Source organism: Saccostrea echinata, unplaced genomic scaffold (genome assembly GCF_033153115.1).
Source record: "Saccostrea echinata isolate AGI-Se365-2 ecotype Australia unplaced genomic scaffold, CSIRO_AGI_Sech_v1 ptg000023l, whole genome shotgun sequence".
In the NCBI taxonomy this organism is placed as follows: domain Eukaryota; kingdom Metazoa; phylum Mollusca; class Bivalvia; order Ostreida; family Ostreidae; genus Saccostrea; species Saccostrea echinata.
Genome location: NW_026889772.1, coordinates 1,584,910 through 1,603,238, shown reverse-complemented (window position 1 = coordinate 1,603,238; position 18,329 = coordinate 1,584,910). Strand labels below are relative to the sequence as shown.

Here is an 18,329-nt window from a genome sequence, read left to right as displayed (position 1 = left end):
ATCAGGAGCAGAGCAAACACGGACCTTTAAAACATCAGAGGCGGGATCAGGTGCCATGGAGGAGTGAGCATCCCCTGCCGACCGGTCACACCTGCAGTGTGCTCCTAGCTTGTCATGATCGGGAAATAACGGAGAAATCCGTGGACAATTCAGTGTGTAAATAATGGCCTAACAATTAGTATGAAAAACGTCAGTCAGTATTTGACTTAATGATAAATCGTATTTGCTGACAAGGTCATTGTATCGACCATAGAACGTACGAAATGATGACTTTTAACGAGACTGTTGATATTCTTGTTTCATCAACTTATTTGTCAATAACTTACCTCGTTTTAGAAATTGTTCATACGTAGAGCATGCTCTTGCGTATCGAATCAACTGAGAGATACAAACCCCTTATGCAGGTGATAAGGGTATATTGCTGCATAAGTAAGGGAAGATGACGATTGAAAAGTTAAAGTCATCACGTTTATCATAGAGCTTTGTTGTTAGATTGCCCTTGACGTCTTTTTCTAGTAAAATATCCAAATATGAAACATATGTGTCAGTTTCTGTGGTATCTTTTATTTCAAGCTCACCGGGATATATCGTGTCGACAAATGAATGGAAATAATCATTGTTAATTAACAATACGTCGTCGATATATATAAATGTCGAGTTGAAGGCAACAGCAAGTGTTTTCTTCTTTTCACGTATAAGATTTTGAACAAATTCTGCTTCACATGAATACAAAAATAGGTCAATTGATACCCATGGGAATTCCAATAGATTGTTGGAAGACCTGGTCTCCAAAAATCACATAGCGGTAGATATTGTCAATCAGAAACTCAAGCATCTTTTTAATATCAACTTCAGAATACTTGTGTGTACAGAATGTTTTTTAACAAAATAATTTTGCAAATGACCAATGACAAGGTTAGTAAATTTACGAGTTCCATTTTTATTGAAAAAGCAGCTGTCAATGATGTCAAAAAAGCCTGGACTTGAATTTATCGCGGGGAATGGTTGTATATAAAGTTGAAAAGTCGTAGGTTTTTATGTTGTTGATTTTGGTAAAATTTTGTGATTTCAAATTTTCCAGAAGTTCCTTGGAATTTTTCAGTACCCACGTCTGATTTACACCACTTCTCCAATATATTGTTGTACAGTACTTCTGTAGTTTCTCCTTCACTACTGTTAATATTTTAGTGAAAAAGAATAATAATCCTATGGGCGACGGAAAGAAAAAAAACGCTGGTAAAAAAATAATTTATTTTTTAAAAATTAGTATTATACGAAACAAGTTCTCTGATAAGTTCCCATGTGTAAGTCGGCTAATTCGGTTATATTTTGAATCCAGTTGATTTGATTGTTGCTTAATTTCTATTACTATTTTGAAGTACTTTTTGAATAGAATAAAAGAGGACGTAGAATCTGAAATTATTTACAGGTTAATCATATGCTCAGACTACATGTATATTAGTTCTTGTGCATGACCCATAATCCATGTAAAAAAACACAAGACATATTGCGTTTTATTTCTGTAATGACATGAAGTAAGTGTTGTGGCTACAAGAACTCTAGCATAACTATATGATAAATTTAAAAAAAAAAAGAAAAGGTATTACATAAAAAATAATTTTGAAACTAAGGTTTTCAGTCTCCTTCTTATGACCGAGGGTTACACTTTAATAAAATCAAATTAAAAATATTGGTATCATCAGATACAATATGATATTTAACTAAAATAGAACAAAATCCTTAATAAATACACATTTATTTGAAAAAAAAAAACCCTACACATTCATTTATAATTTCTGTAACATAATTTTATTTTTATTAAACTATAATTGATTTAGCAGTCACTTGGTCTATTCACAAAATATTTATGTTAATGTCAGTCACAGATCTTGTAAACTTTATTTTATTATCATTATTACATTCATACTTCAGTGAGGTATAGGAGTCTTAACACAAGAATAAAAAGACTTTCCTACATGCTGTTAAATCACTTATTTTCCTGGGGTCAGATTTTCGTGGTTTAAGGAAAACATATTAGTTCAGGGGGATTTGATACAACGAAAACAATGGAAATTAAACCACTAAGAAAATAAGTGATATCACTTTATTTACATTTGCAAATATTTTTCTTAGATGAACCTATTGAAGAGAAAATATGTTCAACTCTGTATGAACTTATTAGGGGGTCAGAGGTCATGAAGTGACCGAATCACACAGCGAGATGGTATCTTGTCTACATATTTCTGTCCCGGTGACACTGGTTTCGGAACTTCTAAGCCGTTAAAGCGATGAAAAAGATAAAATTATTGAAACATATATGTTTTTTCGTTCAACAAATGATCATTAAATTAGTTCTTTCTTCGGTGTGAAGAATGTTTTAAATTAGCCTAAAATCACTTGGTTGGTACGTGATCAAATCTTCTGAGAAGCCCTTCGAAAATTACACAATTGAAAATTAACGCGTTAAAAAGATCTCAAATTATAATTATTTATTTTCTACTAGGAAAGTAATGCCTCTATTTAAATTCATGCGTCATGTGACACCGTCGCTACTTTAAGATTGATAAACAAAAATGGCGTCAAGCAAACGAGGTAGGCCGTTTGGTATACAAATAACTTTTGACATTGATGGCACACATCTGAGGCTTAAAGATACTTATCTTTTAAAACAACCAGTATTAACCATCTACTCTGTAATGACAGATATTAACCTTTTATCCATAATTGTAGTCAAAATGCAACGTACCTCGTCGTCTATGATTTCCCGCGGACATGCGTGTCTATATACTGTTTACGCACTTCCTTCATCAATATTCATGAAAAGGCTGAATTCTTAATTGCAGATCTTACTTAATTGTTATGTAATTACAACGACTTTTTTAGTAAAACTTTGCGGAAAGTAATTATTTTTTAATTACAATTCATCTTTCTCAAATCATTCATTCAGTTTGTTTCACATAAAAATCGCGTTTATATAGCGTGTATATCTTTAAAACATCAAGGAGAATCAAATGTTGGCAGAATTTGGGATTTCCTCTGGCAGAAGAGAATCATACTTTCTAACCAACTTCTTGTTCCTATCACGAATCTTTGAACTGATGTTTTTCAAATCCTGTCTGAATCTGAAAAATAAAAGCGTTTTATATATGTATTTGACATCAAAATATTTCATCAGTTACTTGTTATTTAAAAAAAACCAATTCTATAAACTTTAGCACATTGGTTTGAACCAAGCTGTGAAATTAACTGCCACTCTGCCATTTATTCTAAGACGTGTGAAATTTTGTAGTTAATGTATTTTCATTATTTATCATTCTGGGAACAATTTATATTTCTGTAATGGACATGAAGTCATGTTCCACCTTGTCGAGAAACATAAGGAACACACAACTATGTGTTTTTTTCCTCGATTTAATCGTCTCTCTCTTTTGGAAACTTTAGAACAGTCTATGATCATTAGTCGTCTATCAGCGACTTTAGGTTGGGATCAGTTGCCATTGAGGAATAAGCATCCCCTGACGACCGTTTGTCCCTTGTCATGATCGGGTTACGGAAAAAATTGTAAACAATTCTGTGTGAAAATAATGACATAAAAATTTGTTTGAAAGACCTCAGTCAACATTTGACCTAAAGACAGATTGTGTTTGCAAACAAGGTCATTTTATCGAGCCATTGAATTTACGAAATGTTGACTTTAAACAAGATTGTTGATATTCTTGTTTCATCAACTTAATTGTCAATAGCCTGCCTCGTTTTAGATTATCGAATCAACAAATATTTGTTCATATCAGAATTGTGAGAAGCCCCTAAAGAAAATGTCTACCTTCAAGTCGTTTAGGTTTTGAATAATAATTAGAGTTTTTATGTAAATACTGTTTTTAAACAACTAAACGACTAAATAACAGATTTCTTACTCCTTTACGATCTCTACTGCTGGTGGGTCATATATATAGTCCACTTCAAAGTCTCCCAGAGCGTTGGTAGTCCGATCACTCACAACTGATCCAAGAACTAAGACCTCCAATGCCGTGGACTTGTCAACTATGGCCTTCACAACTTCTTCTTCCTTCAATGGCCTCTGAAAAGTCATAATCAGGCCCTGTTGTAACACCGATTATACTTCCTCATAGCAGATAAGAGATTGTGGAACAGCATTATACGGATCATATAAATAGTATTCTTAAATGTAAATTCCAAAAGTCTTAAACAACGACCGGTGCATGCATTTTATAGCTTTACTAGACAAACAGTTCTTCAATACTATTATGTCTTATCATTTAATAATAATGAAAGAGGTGAAGAACAGTGATTGATCTCAAAAAAGCTACAGATAATACAAATCTGTGAGCAGGACTTAAAAAACACAGACCCCCGAAAATTCCAAAGTTGGGATCAGCTGCCTAAGAGGAGAAAGCCTCCCCTGTTGACCGATCACATCCGCCGTGAGACCTATGTATTGATCAGGTGGACGGAACATTCCGTAGTCAAATTTAGTATAAAAACAAAGGCCTAACAATTGGTATGAAAAATGTCAGTCAAAATACGACCCAATGATAGGTTATATTTCTTGACAAGGTCATTCTAACGACCATGGAATTAACGAAATGCTCGCTTTAAACGAGATTATCGAAATACCTGTAACATCAATTTATCTGTCAGTAGCCTGCTTCAATTAAAAAATTTATCGTACTCAGAGCATGCTCTCGAGTATAGAATACGTTGGGAGATGTAAACACCAAATGCAGGTGATAGCGGAATGTTACTACATGTACATATAAAAGGAACGCTGAAGATGGAAAAGCTGAGGTAATCTCGTTTGTCATACAATTTTGTTGTTAGTTGGCCCTGATCGTTTATAGTCGGTAAAACTTCCAAAAATGAAACAGATGTGAGTGTGGTGTTTTTAATTTAAAGTTAACTGGTATATATATCAAGTCAACACATGAAGGAAAGTAAGTTTTGTTAATTGATATAACGTTGTCGATATATCTGAATATATATTTGAGTATCGTGAAGTCACAGTGGACACGATTTTACAGTGACGTCACTAATGACATGTTTAAACAATTCAACCTAAAACGACGAGGTTTGATAATGCAAAGCAAAAAAAAAAAAGAGTTTAAGATGATAATTGGCACGTTTTACATGTGTTTGTGTATATTTTGTGGAATTTGAATATGTGTCTAACCAGTATTTATAAGTGTATACAACACTTGATGCTTAAAATTCATACCTGCAAACTTACCTTATCCTTTGGAGGCGTTCCCTTGAGTTTGGTTGAATAGTTTGGGGGGAATCCGTACGTATCGTACTGAGGGAAATTGGTAGCGGCATGAGCAACACTACTGGTAAAAATAACGGAAGTGAAGGCGAGCACAACCTGGTCGGCTGAACTGAACTTCCCGTCTTTGAGAGGAACACCCTAATGGTAATAAAAATGGTTGTCACTTTTGATAGGATACAATGGGTGTGAATAATAATAAAAAAAATTAACATGATTATTGATATAATTTAAATTGTTTATTATAATTTATTATTATTTAATTATTATATTTATAAATATTATTTTTCCTCTGGCACACGAATAGAGATATATTCAGAAGGTTGAAATCTTGTTTGTACTGGGGAATCCTGATTCTATTTAACCTAAAATTTAATATTATGGATTTTGCAAATACTCCCATAACCATGAATTAACAATCTTAATTAGCAAGTATACTCATCCCATATTGCATTTCGCCCCTGAGAGAATATCAACATCAGCACCCTATTTTGTAATCCACGTAAACGAAGTAAATAAATCAAAATGATTCCACAGCACTGGGAAAGAACTCAATGTTTGTAACTTGAGTCCAATCCCCTTGATAAAATGGTCAATAAATCTTTCAGTAAAAAATCTTAAAGAAAAGAAATTCATATAGTATACCGAAATTCCGCAACCCCCTTCAGACTTTGGGATTGATAATTCTCGTCCAAACTTTTGAATTTCATCGTCCTCAATAATTTTATCACTAGTGTCTGTGTCAGTAAAGAAAAATTTTAAATAATTACAAAATAATTTTTTCAGTTGATTTCCAAGATGTTTTGATTTATTTCATTGAATAAAAATCAATAAATCAGAGACAACTAGATACCCACCGTAATATAGAGTGACGTATTTGCTGACGTAGCTGTAAATGGCTTCATACAGATCTAGACTATCGTCACGCAGGTAAAATGTTGGCAGCATTTTTCCATCCTTGCAATAAACCTGTGAATGCAGTTTTTAAATGAAAAACCACTTTTAGTACTTAAACGACATTTTAGTCTCACCTAATTGAAAAAAAAAATTAAACTCATAGCGACCGCCTGCATTTAGCGACATCAGTCATATGCGACCGTAAATCCCCCCCCCTTTTCCGAAAATGTTTTATAATACCGGGTATTTTACCCGCATTCAGTGATCCCTGTCTAAATGAAGTTAAAATCCTCAATTTAGCGACTTTTGACCCTGCTTTCATAAAAGTAATAAATTGCCTAGTTTTAGCCCCTTCGATTCCCCAATTTGAATTCAAAACAATACTTATCGTTATTTATACCCGCACTTTCTAAAGAAAGTTCGGGTATATTGTTGTTACTCATGTCTGTCCGTCCGTCCGTCTGTCTGTCCGTCCGTCTGTCACACTCTTATTTCTCAAACTCCTCTTACATTTTACACAGTAGCCTAATCATCTTTTGGGAGGTGTTTGGTGGTGTCATGTAGATGTGCAGTAAAGTTTCGGAATTTTCATGTTCACCCTGGGGGTCAAATGGGGGTCGAAAAATGACGTTTTTTATGCAAAAAGCCCCTGGTTCCCTGAACTCCTCTTACATTTTACACAGTAGCCTAATCATCTTTTGGGAGATGGTTGGTGGTGTCCTGTAGATGTGCAGTAAGGTTTCGGAATTTTCATTTTCACCCTGGGGGTCAAATGGGGGTCGAAAAATGACGTTTTTTATGCAAAAAGCCCCTGGTTCCCTGAACTCCTCTTACATTTTACACAGTAGCCTAATCGTCTTTTGGGAGATGGTTGGTGGTGTCCTGCAGATGTGTAGTAAGGTTTCGGAATTTTCATTTTCACCCTGGGGGTCAAATGGGGGTCAAAAAATGACGTTTTTTAAGCAAAAAGCCCCTGGTTCCCAGAACTCCTCTTACATTTTACACAGTAGCCTAATCGTCTTCTGGGAGGTGGTTGGTGGTGTCCTATAGATGTGCAGTAAGGTTTTGGAATTTTCATTTTCACCCTGGGGGTCAAATGAGGGTCGAAATATGACGTTTTTTATGCAAAAAACCCCTGGTTCCCAGAACTCCTCTTACATTTTACACAGTAGCCTAATCGTCTTTTGGGAGATGGTTGGTGGTGTCATGTTGATGTGCAGTAAGGTTTCGGAATTTTCATTTTCAAGTTTTTGATGCAGTGGAAGAGCTCTCATATGACGTTTTTTATGCAAAAAACCCCTGGTTCCCTGAACTCCTCTTACATTTTACACAGTAGCCTAATCATCTTTTGGGAGATGGTTGGTGGTGTCCTGTAGATGTGCAGTATGGTTTTGGAATTTTCATTTTCACCCTGGGGGTCAAATGGGGGTCGAAAAATGACGTTTTTTATGCAAAAAGCCCCTGGTTCCCTGAACTCCTCTTACATTTTACACAGTAGCCTAATCGTCTTTTGGGAGATGGTTGGTGGTGTCCTGTAGATGTGCAGTAAGGTTTCGGAATTTTCATTTTCACCCTGGGGGTCAAATGGGGGTTGAAAAATGACGTTTTTTATGCAAAAAGCCCCTGGTTCCCTGAACTCCTCTTACATTTTACACAGTAGCCTAATCATCTTTTGGGGGATGGTTAGTGGTGTCCTGCAGATGTGCAGTAAGGTTTCGGAATTTTCATTTTCACCGTGGGGGTCAAATGGGGGTCAAAAAATGACGTTTTTTAAGCAAAAAGCCCCTGGTTCCCAGAACTCCTCTTACATTTTACACAGTAGCCTAATCGTCTTCTGGGAGGTGGTTGGTGGTGTCCTATAGATGTGCAGTAAGGTTTTGGAATTTTCATTTTCACCCTGGGGGTCAAATGAGGGTCGAAATATGACGTTTTTTATGCAAAAAACCCCTGGTTCCCAGAACTCCTCTTACATTTTACACAGTAGCCTAATCGTCTTTTGGGAGATGGTTGGTGGTGTCCTGTAGATGTGCAGTAAGGTTTCGGAATTTTCATTTTCACCCTGGGAGTCAAATGGGGGTTGAAAAATGACGTTTTTTATGCAAAAAGCCCCTGGTTCCCTGAACTCCTCTTACATTTTACACAGTAGCCTAATCATCTTTTGGGGGATGGTTAGTGGTGTCCTGCAGATGTGCAGTAAGGTTTCGGAATTTTCATTTTCACCGTGGGGGTCAAATGGGGGTCAAAAAATGACGTTTTTTAAGCAAAAAGCCCCTGGTTCCCAGAACTCCTCTTACATTTTACACAGTAGCCTAATCGTCTTCTGGGAGGTGGTTGGTGGTGTCCTATAGATGTGCAGTAAGGTTTTGGAATTTTCATTTTCACCCTGGGGGTCAAATGAGGGTCGAAATATGACGTTTTTTATGCAAAAAACCCCTGGTTCCCAGAACTCCTCTTACATTTTACACAGTAGCCTAATCGTCTTTTGGGAGATGGTTGGTGGTGTCCTGTAGATGTGCAGTAAGGTTTCGGAATTTTCATTTTCACCCTGGGGGTCAAATGGGGGTTGAAAAATGACGTTTTTAATGCAAAAAGCCCCTGGTTCCCTGAACTCCTCTTACATTTTACACAGTAGCCTAATCATCTTTTGGGGGATGGTTAGTGGTGTCCTGCAGATGTGCAGTAAGGTTTCGGAATTTTCATTTTTTCATTTTCACCGTGGGGGTCAAATGGGGGTCAAAAAATGACGTTTTTTAAGCAAAAAGCCCCTGGTTCCCAGAACTCCTCTTACATTTTACACAGTAGCCTAATCGTCTTCTGGGAGGTGGTTGGTGGTGTCCTATAGATGTGCAGTAAGGTTTTGGAATTTTCATTTTCACCCTGGGGGTCAAATGAGGGTCGAAATATGACGTTTTTTATGCAAAAAACCCCTGGTTCCCAGAACTCCTCTTACATTTTACACAGTAGCCTAATCGTCTTTTGGGAGATGGTTGGTGGTGTCATGTTGATGTGCAGTAAGGTTTCGGAATTTTCATTTTCAAGTTTTTGATGCAGTGGAAGAGCTCTCACTAATACATATCAGCATATTAGGTTTGATAAAAATATCTTGAATGATTTATTTAAAACTGAGCTTAACACTTATTTGAGAAAAGAGAGGTCAAGGTCAATGGAAAGGTTGAGGTCAAAATGTTGATGCAGTTGAAAAACTTATATCAGTATGTATTTACTATTAGCATAGAAGTTCAACAAAAATATCAGAAATGGTTTATTTAAAATGTAGATAAGGCCAAATAAAAAAAATATGTGTGGTTCGGGTTACCCGACCTTCCCTATTTTATACCCCCGACCCTAAACTTTTTTTTGGCAATTTTCATATTTTTCCGGAATTTCCCCCAATTTCCATCAATGGCTCCAGTTTAAGTTTTAGTTTCAGCAATGACGGCCTCCTTGCAAAACATAGTGCAAGTGTTTAATAGTGTTAAATCCAAAGCAAGCTAGCATGTAGGTGTCCCCTACCAATATTGACTAGTATATTATCACACCACATCTAAATGCCATTTGCAAAGCAGTGATAGGTATTATTTAGAAAAAAAAATTAAGAAAATCATTTTGTTAAAAAAAAAAAATAAAAAAAAAATAAAAAAAAAAAATAAAAATCCCTACCTACCTACCCTAATTTTTTTGGAAGTGTAACCGCGGAACCACACATGTTTTTTTGTTTGGCCTAAACACTAATTTAAAAAAGTGAGGTCAAGGTCAAAGGAAAAGTCAAGGTCAAAAAAGTTGATGCAATTGATATCTCTCAGCAGTATAATTATATCAGCATATGAAGTTTGATAAATATATCTTGAATTGTTTATTCAAAACTGATCTAGACACTAATTTAAGAAAAGTAAGGTCAAGGTCAAAGGAAAATTCAAGGTCAAAAATTTTGATGCAGTTGAAAAGCTTACATCAGTATGTATCAGCATATGACGTTTTATTGAAGTCGGACATGACAAACACTATATGCCTCGGCCATATTCATGGCAGGGCATAAAAAACTTGAATCTACACTATATGAGGATGTTTCCATATCAAAATGACTAACAAGCAAATTCAAAGAATTGTGGTCCCCTGCTTTCCGTGTCCTAGTGGATGGGATGCCATTATTTATGACATATTGTTTCAAATATGCACGCCCTATCATATGTCATTCAAAAGTAATCACCAAAGTTAAAATTTTTGAAAATTAGGTAAAACATCAAGGTCAAGGGGTAAAAAATCATAGCATGCTTGGAAACATCTTGTTACAGGTAATGTACATGTCAAATATAAAAGTCCTATCTCTTCTCAATCAAAAGTTATAAGGAAATAAAACATTTTTGAAAAGTAGGTTAAACTTCAAGGTCAATGTCACAGAGTCAAAAGTCATGATATATTTAGAAAGGTCTTGTCACAGGTAATATACATGCATAATATGAACGCCCTATCTTTTCTCTTTCAAAATGATCATTTGAAATAATGTTAAATTTTTTGAAAAGTAGGTCAAACTTCAAGGTCAAGGTCATGGGTTCAAAAATCATGGTATGTTTAGAAAGTTCTTGTAGGTAATGTACATGTGAAATATGAAATCCCTATCTCTTATTATTCAGAAGTTATGACCAAGGTTAAATTTATTGTGACAGACGGACAGACTGACAGACAAATGAGATTTAATGTTCCCTAGGTCCCTTTTGTGAAAACGGACGACAATAATGCCCTTGCTATTCATGAGAAGAAGATTTATGATGGAAAAAATCCCCTGCATTTTCCTATGTAAATCATTGGATCCCCATATGTGGCCCCATCCTACCCCAGTGGGTCATAATTTTAACAAATTTGAAGCTACACTGTCTATGTAAAGAAAGTTTCAACTTTTTGGGCCCAGTCAGTGGTTCTTGATAAGACTTTTTTAAAATGATACCACCAAATTTTCACTAATTCTTGATTATCCCCCCTTGAAAGAGGGTGTGACCCTTCACTTGAACAAACTTGAATCCCCTTTACCCAAAGATGCTTTGTGGCTGGGTTGGTTGAAATTGGCCCAGCGGTTCTAGTGAAGAAGACAAAAATGTGAAAAGTTTACAGGCGGACAGATGAATGACAAACAAAATGTGATCAGAAAACCAGAAAAACTCAAGTGAGCTAAAAAATGATGATCACAAGTACTTGGAAAGAGTTACAGTATTTGAAAAGCAGTTTTTTTTTCATGCATTAATTGTTTTCAGAAGCTGAAAAGGTATGACTTGTATCCATGTTGAAAAAACTTCACATTTCAGAAAACAGTATGATTTAAAATAGTTAATCAAGGTGCTTTGAGTAGCAAAATAAGCTAAACTGGTATAGCTAATTCAAGCACAGAGCTTAGTGAATTTTAAAATGCACAACCTTTTCAACTCTTAATCATTCTTAAAATATTTATATCATCATTTCTGATTCAAGGGAGAACTAGAGATATGATCAGAAGTATATCCATTGACTAATAAACATGTACATGTATACTGTGTTTTTTAAGTCATTAATGTTTGTTTGTTGTTAAATGTCCCTCTTGGGAATTTTTCACTCATACGGAGACACCACCACTTAAAAATAATGAAGACGTACAAGTCGGATTTAAGGTTAACATTCATTTTAGGAATTTTCAACAATTAATTAAGACGTAAAGAGATAACTCCTTCCCCTTGCCCCTTCCCCTTCCCAGTTTGTTCATGTATGCAAACTAGTCTAATACTTTGGTTTGACATAAAAAAAATGTGAATACATACAAATAGTTTAATGGTCCATCTCTTTGAATGATTTTCATTCCTAATTCTAGGTTGACCCAAATTCATGAATGAATTAAATGTCAAGTAATCTTATCATTGATGCACTTCTATTTAATTTGATGTAGTCATATTATGAACAAGAGAGTGGGGATGACCTCAAGGGTTCATAACCTTAAACCATTAGATGTACATAACATAATAACACAAGAAACAAAATTATGTCTAGTCAAATGGAAAAATTTTCTACTATTTAGGAGTCGCATGATCATTTGTCATTTCAGGGACAGGGAGCGGCTAGGGAGATTGGAACCCCCCCCCCCCCCCCCGGAATTTGCAGAGTTATTTAAATAGGACTATATACTGATTTACAGAAGCAAATAAAAAAATGACTTTGGATGCCCTCCCCCTTTAAAAACATGGACCCCACCATCATTGTTTTTATTTTGTTTGTTTGTTTGTTTGTTTTTTTTTTTTTTGCTCCTCAGGAAATTCTGGGCTGGAATTTTTTTGGATCGAGGTGTGGACCCCCCCTCCTCCCCCCCCCCCCCCCCCCCCCCCCCCGGAAAAATATTCCCGGATCTATGCCTGTAACTGAATGTAATGTCGACAACGGGAGATAACTCTTCAGAATGTGAAATTCGTCTATTGTGGCATCGATGATCCACTCTCTACAATCGGCTCATACATTCAGTGTCTGAGAGAGAAACGAACGACAACTCTGCATAGGAGATTGCCGATGATCTTTGATCCTGTTTAAACTTAAACCTAACCATTTGCATTTCGGTTTATTTTACCCCAATCTATACTTAAACTTGTACTTACCGACTGTCATAGGTCCTGTCAACTTCATGAAATATAATCCAATTAAAACACAAAATGAATTAATTTCCACTGATATACATGTACAGTGCAGGAAACTAATTTTGTTACAGCATTGATGCTGATTTGAATGCTTCCATTGCTTGCTGATTTGAATGCTTCCTTTGCTTGCTGATTTAATGCTAGTAATCCTTATCCTGATGCTGTTTTATAATTAGGTCAATGCTACCGGAAGCAGCATCATGCTACCGGAAGTAGATAATGAATTTCAGCATTGCCGTTTAAAGCAATAAAAGTGCCTTTTACAATTATTTGATCATAATATCTCACTATGTATCAATAATGTGAATACTTTAACCAATATTCTTTCTTTCTTTTTTTAATTTTTTACTGAATTAAAACTCATTGATTTTCTGATGCTAGTAGGATAATGCTGGATTTATGTAGGTCAATGCTGGTTTTATCCTATGCTTGCTGATGCTGATCCTGGTAATGCTGTTTTTTAAATGCTGATCCTGATGCTAGCTCGATCCTGATGCTACTAATGCTAATGCTGATGCTGGTTTATGTAACAAAATTAGTTCCCTGCACTGTAACACTGCACCATGTCACATGGCATGTGCAATCTAAAAATGATAATGGTAAAACTAGTACTAGTACTGGTAGGGTGACGCAAGCCCAATGTGATGTAGAGATTTTCAAAAAGGTGTTCACATACATGTACAGTACAAGAACAAATTTTAAATTATCATAACAAACGATGTTTTAACATAACTTTGCCATCTAGGCCTATTTCCAAAAACAGGCAAATTGTGTGTGTGTGTATTGGGGGGGGGGGGGGACACATATAAATTGATTGGGTATGGCTTTTCAAGGAGGTTTTTGCCTAATCAAATACTAAAAAAAGTTTGCACATTTTGATAAATTCATCAAAAACGCTTTGTACTAAAATAATATTATTTGTTGTTGAGAAGATAAATTTAAAAAGTTCCAATTATGGGCCAAAAATTTATATCCCCCCCCCCTTTTTATTAAAACCTAATTTACAACATTAATTAAATTCTGATATTTCAGACTGGTAATGAATTAAGTATATGAAATGCGTATAAGAGGTTCATGGGTCACATGGTCACCTGAGCATTTTATGCTCGATTTGACGAATACATGTACTGTGTAAATTATAGAATTATTTGGACTTTTTCCTTGGTAAGCCCAATATGAAGGAGTGTGCATTTAGAGGCAAACACCTTAGTGCGGGTATTACTGTCTCATGACAGCTTCTAGTTATAAATTTGACATTTTACAGTATGTACTAAGGTACCAAAAAGTATAAATAAGAGGCCCCTGGGCCACAACGCTCACCTGAGTGACTTTACCCCTGCTGTTCTACACAAGATTTTCCCCCTTGTCATACTTGTTGCGGCCCCCCTCCCCCCGGGGGGTGTCATGATTTGAACAATTTAGAATCTACATTACCCCATGATGTTTCTTCATAAGTTTCAGCTTTTCTGGCCCATTGGTTCTTGAGAAGACGATTTTTCAAGATTTTTTCTATATATTTCAATTTCAAACTTTGATTCTCTATTGTGGCCCCGCCCTACCCCCGGGGGTCATGATTGGAACAATTTAGAATCAACTTTACCCCAAAATACCTCCACATAAGTTTCAGCTTTTGAAAGCGTGGAGCCATTGTACTTCGGAAAAAAGTGATACAGGAAGAAAAGAAAGAAAGAGGAGAGCAGAAATAAGGAATAAGAGAAGAGAAACATATAAAACACACATTTAAAGTTCAAAAATGGTTGGGTAAGACCCCAAAGCCTTTCACAAAACTGCGTTGTTGTAGCCAAATCCATTGGCAAACGATACCGGAAGAGTCTCTACGAATAGTAGTACAAGGAGTCCTTAACGTGGCATATAGATCCGGAATATTTTTTCGTTCATTTTTCACTTTCTTCTATCTTTTCATCGATATTATCTAGAATCTCAAATTTCACTCTCTGTTTATCATGTTTATTACTCTTAATTTCACCATAGACACTTCCGTTGAAGTACCATGCGTTACTAATCTTATGATGTTTTTTCAGGCGTTCGATTAGCATAGCATTCTGCTTGGTAACATCGTCTGAAAGCCAGTGTTCTCCGTTCGTCTTGGTCTTAATGACAGATCTTTTACACATTATTGCACTCTTCGCGGCGTTGTTTTTCAGCTTAACCAGAATCGGCTTGGGTGTATTAGGCTTACCCGGGATTCTATGGACTGCAATTATATCGCCCTCTAGGATCCGCACCCCACATTCACTTCGAATCACCTGTCCAACAACTTCCATTATATTTTCCCCCTGCGTCTGGGGAACACCATTAAGTTTAAAGGAGTTTTTCCTAGAATACTGTTCGTTGCGATTTGCAGTAACATAAGCCTCACGGGCAAAATAACTTGTGTCCTCCGCTTCTGTTTCAAGCTGTTCAATCCTTTGCTTCAGCTTTTCGATCATATCATTTTGATCATCAATAACTTTTTGTAACGTTTGTTTGTTTTCTTTGATAACCTCGTTGATTTTTTCCATTTTCTTTTCAATGATATCAGTAACAACATTCTTCACAGTATTTTCTACAAAAGATGAATTTACAAATTTTATCTGTTAATTGTCAGGGTTTAGGGGATATCAACAAACGCCGAGATGTTTTTAACTTTTTAAAAGGACTAAATTACAATATATACTGTTTACAAGACACACATTTTACACCCAACTCTGAGAATGATGTTCAAAATCTATGGGGTTTTGATTGTTATTTTAGCTCATTCTCCTCAAATTCGAGGGGTGTAGCCATTCTCGTTAATAATAACTTTGATATACAAATTTTAAAACAAAAAGGGGATGCTGATGGAAACTATCTCTTTTTAGAATTTAAAACTGATGAAAAAAAGTTGCTTCTTTGTAATATTTATGGCCCCAATAATGATAATCCAGCCTTCTATGAAAACATACAAACTTGTATAGATGATTTTAATTGTGAAAGTGTTATTATGTGTGGTGATTTCAACCTTGTTTTGAACCCAGACATTGACTATTATAATTACAAACATATAAATAATCCAAACGCAAGGCAAAAGGTTCTTGATTTTATTGAAGATGGTGGTTATATTGATATATACAGACAATTTTATCCAGACACCCAAAGATATACATGGAGGAAAAAAAATCCACTAAAACAAAGCAGGCTTGATTTCTTTCTGATCTCAGAAAATATATTGCCAAGTGCAATAGAATGTACAATTGAAACAAGTTATAGGTCTGATCATTCTATGATTAGTTTATCTTTATCTTTTAATGATTTTAAGAAAGGTAAAGGTCTTTGGAAATTTAATAATTCCCTTTTGAGTGATGAAAATTTTCTTTATACTATAAATGAAGTCATCAAGAATGTTAAAAAACAGTATGCTGTACCTGTATATTTAATGGAAAACTTGCAACAAGTTAACGATGAAGAATTAACTTTTACAATAAATGACCAATTGTTTTTGGAAACCCTTCTCATGGAAATAAGAGGAAAATGTATTTCCTACTCTTCATACAAAAAGAAACTAACAAAACTAAAAGAAGAAAAACTTGTAGAAGAAATAAAACGCCTTGAAGAAACAATACATACTACTGCTGACAATGTTGAAATTTTAGAGGAAAAAAATAAGGAATTAGAAGATATAAGAAAACAAAAGATGAGGGGTGTTTTAATAAGATCTAGGGCAAGATGGGTAGAACAAGGGGAAAAACCATCACATTATTTTTGCAACTTAGAGAATAGAAATTTTACAAGCAAGATCATTCCAAAAGTAGAAACAGAAAATGGTACAATTATTTATAAGCAGGCCGAAATACTGAATGAAGCCAAAAAATATTATGAATACTTATATAGAGATATAGATAATTCTTTAAATGACATCAATCTTGATGATGAATTAAACTTTCCAAATATTGTTAAACTTTCAAAAGTTGAGTCCTTGGAGACAGAAGGTAAAATAACATTAAAAGAAGCTTCAGAAACACTCCATAATATGAAATCAAACAAATCTCCAGGTTCAGATGGGTTTACATCAGAGTTTTTTAAGGTATTTTGGAAATCCGTTGGAATTTTTGTTGTAAGGTCCATTAACTATGCTTATGAAAACAATACTTTAAGTATCACGCAAAGACATGGTATTATTACTTGTATACCGAAAGGTGATAAACCCAGACAACTTTTAAAAAACTGGAGACCCATCTCTTTACTAAATACTATTTATAAAATTGCATCCGGCTCAATTGCTAATAGAATGAAAAAATATCTTGATAAAATTGTTCATCGAGATCAAACTGGATTTATACAAGGAAGAAATATTTCTGAAAATATAAGACTGATATATGATATCATGCAATTTACAGAGGAAGAACATATACCAGGACTTTTACTCCTGGTAGATTTTGAAAAAGCTTTTGATTCCTTGTCTTGGTCTTTTATACAGAAATCCCTCAAATTTTTTAATTTTAGTAATTCCTTTAGAAAATGGGTTGATATTTTTTATACAAATATTACAGCTGCTGTTAATCAAGGAGGAAATCTATCACAGTCTTTTAATTTACACAGAGGCTGCCGTCAAGGAGATCCTTTGTCTCCATATTTATTCCTCATTTGTGCAGAAATCCTTGCAATCAGCATAAGAAACAATAAAGATATAAAAGGGATTCAGTTTATGAATACTGAAAAAAAGTTAACTATGTTGGCAGATGATACTTCTCTAATATTAGATGGAAGTGAAAAATCACTTCAGTCTAGTCTTGTTACTCTTAAAAAATTTGCGGACATATCAGGTTTGCACATAAATTATAGTAAAACTCAAGTAGTTTGGATTGGGTCAAAAAAAGGTAGCAATGATACTCTATGTACAGATAATATATTAGAGTGGGGAAAAGCAACTTTTAAATTATTAGGCATTGAATTTGATACAAATCTTCAAAATATACTTATGCTTAATTATGCATCTAAAATCGGTAATATAAAAAAATTAATACAACACTGGAACAAGAGAAATTTAACTCCTCTTGGTCGCTTGACAGTTTTAAAAACCCTTTTACTGCCGACCTTAAATCATATTTTTGCATCTCTCCCAAATCCCTCTGAAATACAAATAAAAGAATTAGAGAAGATTTTCTATACATTTGTAATGGGTAGTAATAATTCAAGACTGAAAAGGAAAATTTGCATAATGAATTATAAGGAAGGGGACTTCAAGATGATCAGTGTAAGAGAGTTCATTATGTCCTTAAAACTAGTATGGATGAAAAAATTGTTACTACAGGACAATGGGTTGGATTCTTTTTTAGATGTTGACATTAAAAAAGTTGTATACTGTGGGCAAGAGTATGTTGTCAAAAAAATGAATGATTTAAAAAATATATTTTGGAGGGATGTGTTGCAAGCATGGTTAAACTTTAGTGAAAAATCCTTACAAAATGACACACTTCTTTCTTTAGAACCATTATTTCTAAACAAAAATTTAATTATTAATAAAAAGC

The 18,329-nt window shown here is 34.8% G+C and overlaps 1 protein-coding gene across 1 annotated transcript in view; it reads right to left on the bottom strand.

The window, feature by feature from the left end:
• Positions 1-2,958: 2,958 nt before the first annotated feature.
• LOC133191044 (allene oxide synthase-lipoxygenase protein-like) overlaps positions 2,959-18,329 on the bottom strand; it is a gene marked incomplete at its 5' end in the record, with an annotated part of 33,528 nt that continues 18,157 nt past the window's right edge. Inside the window, 5 exons of the mRNA XM_061326705.1 lie at positions 2,959-3,122; positions 3,915-4,078; positions 5,246-5,422; positions 5,927-6,018; positions 6,139-6,250. Of these exons, the coding sequence (XP_061182689.1) occupies positions 3,008-3,122; positions 3,915-4,078; positions 5,246-5,422; positions 5,927-6,018; positions 6,139-6,250 (660 nt within the window). The remainder of the gene's footprint in view (positions 3,123-3,914; positions 4,079-5,245; positions 5,423-5,926; positions 6,019-6,138; positions 6,251-18,329) is intronic.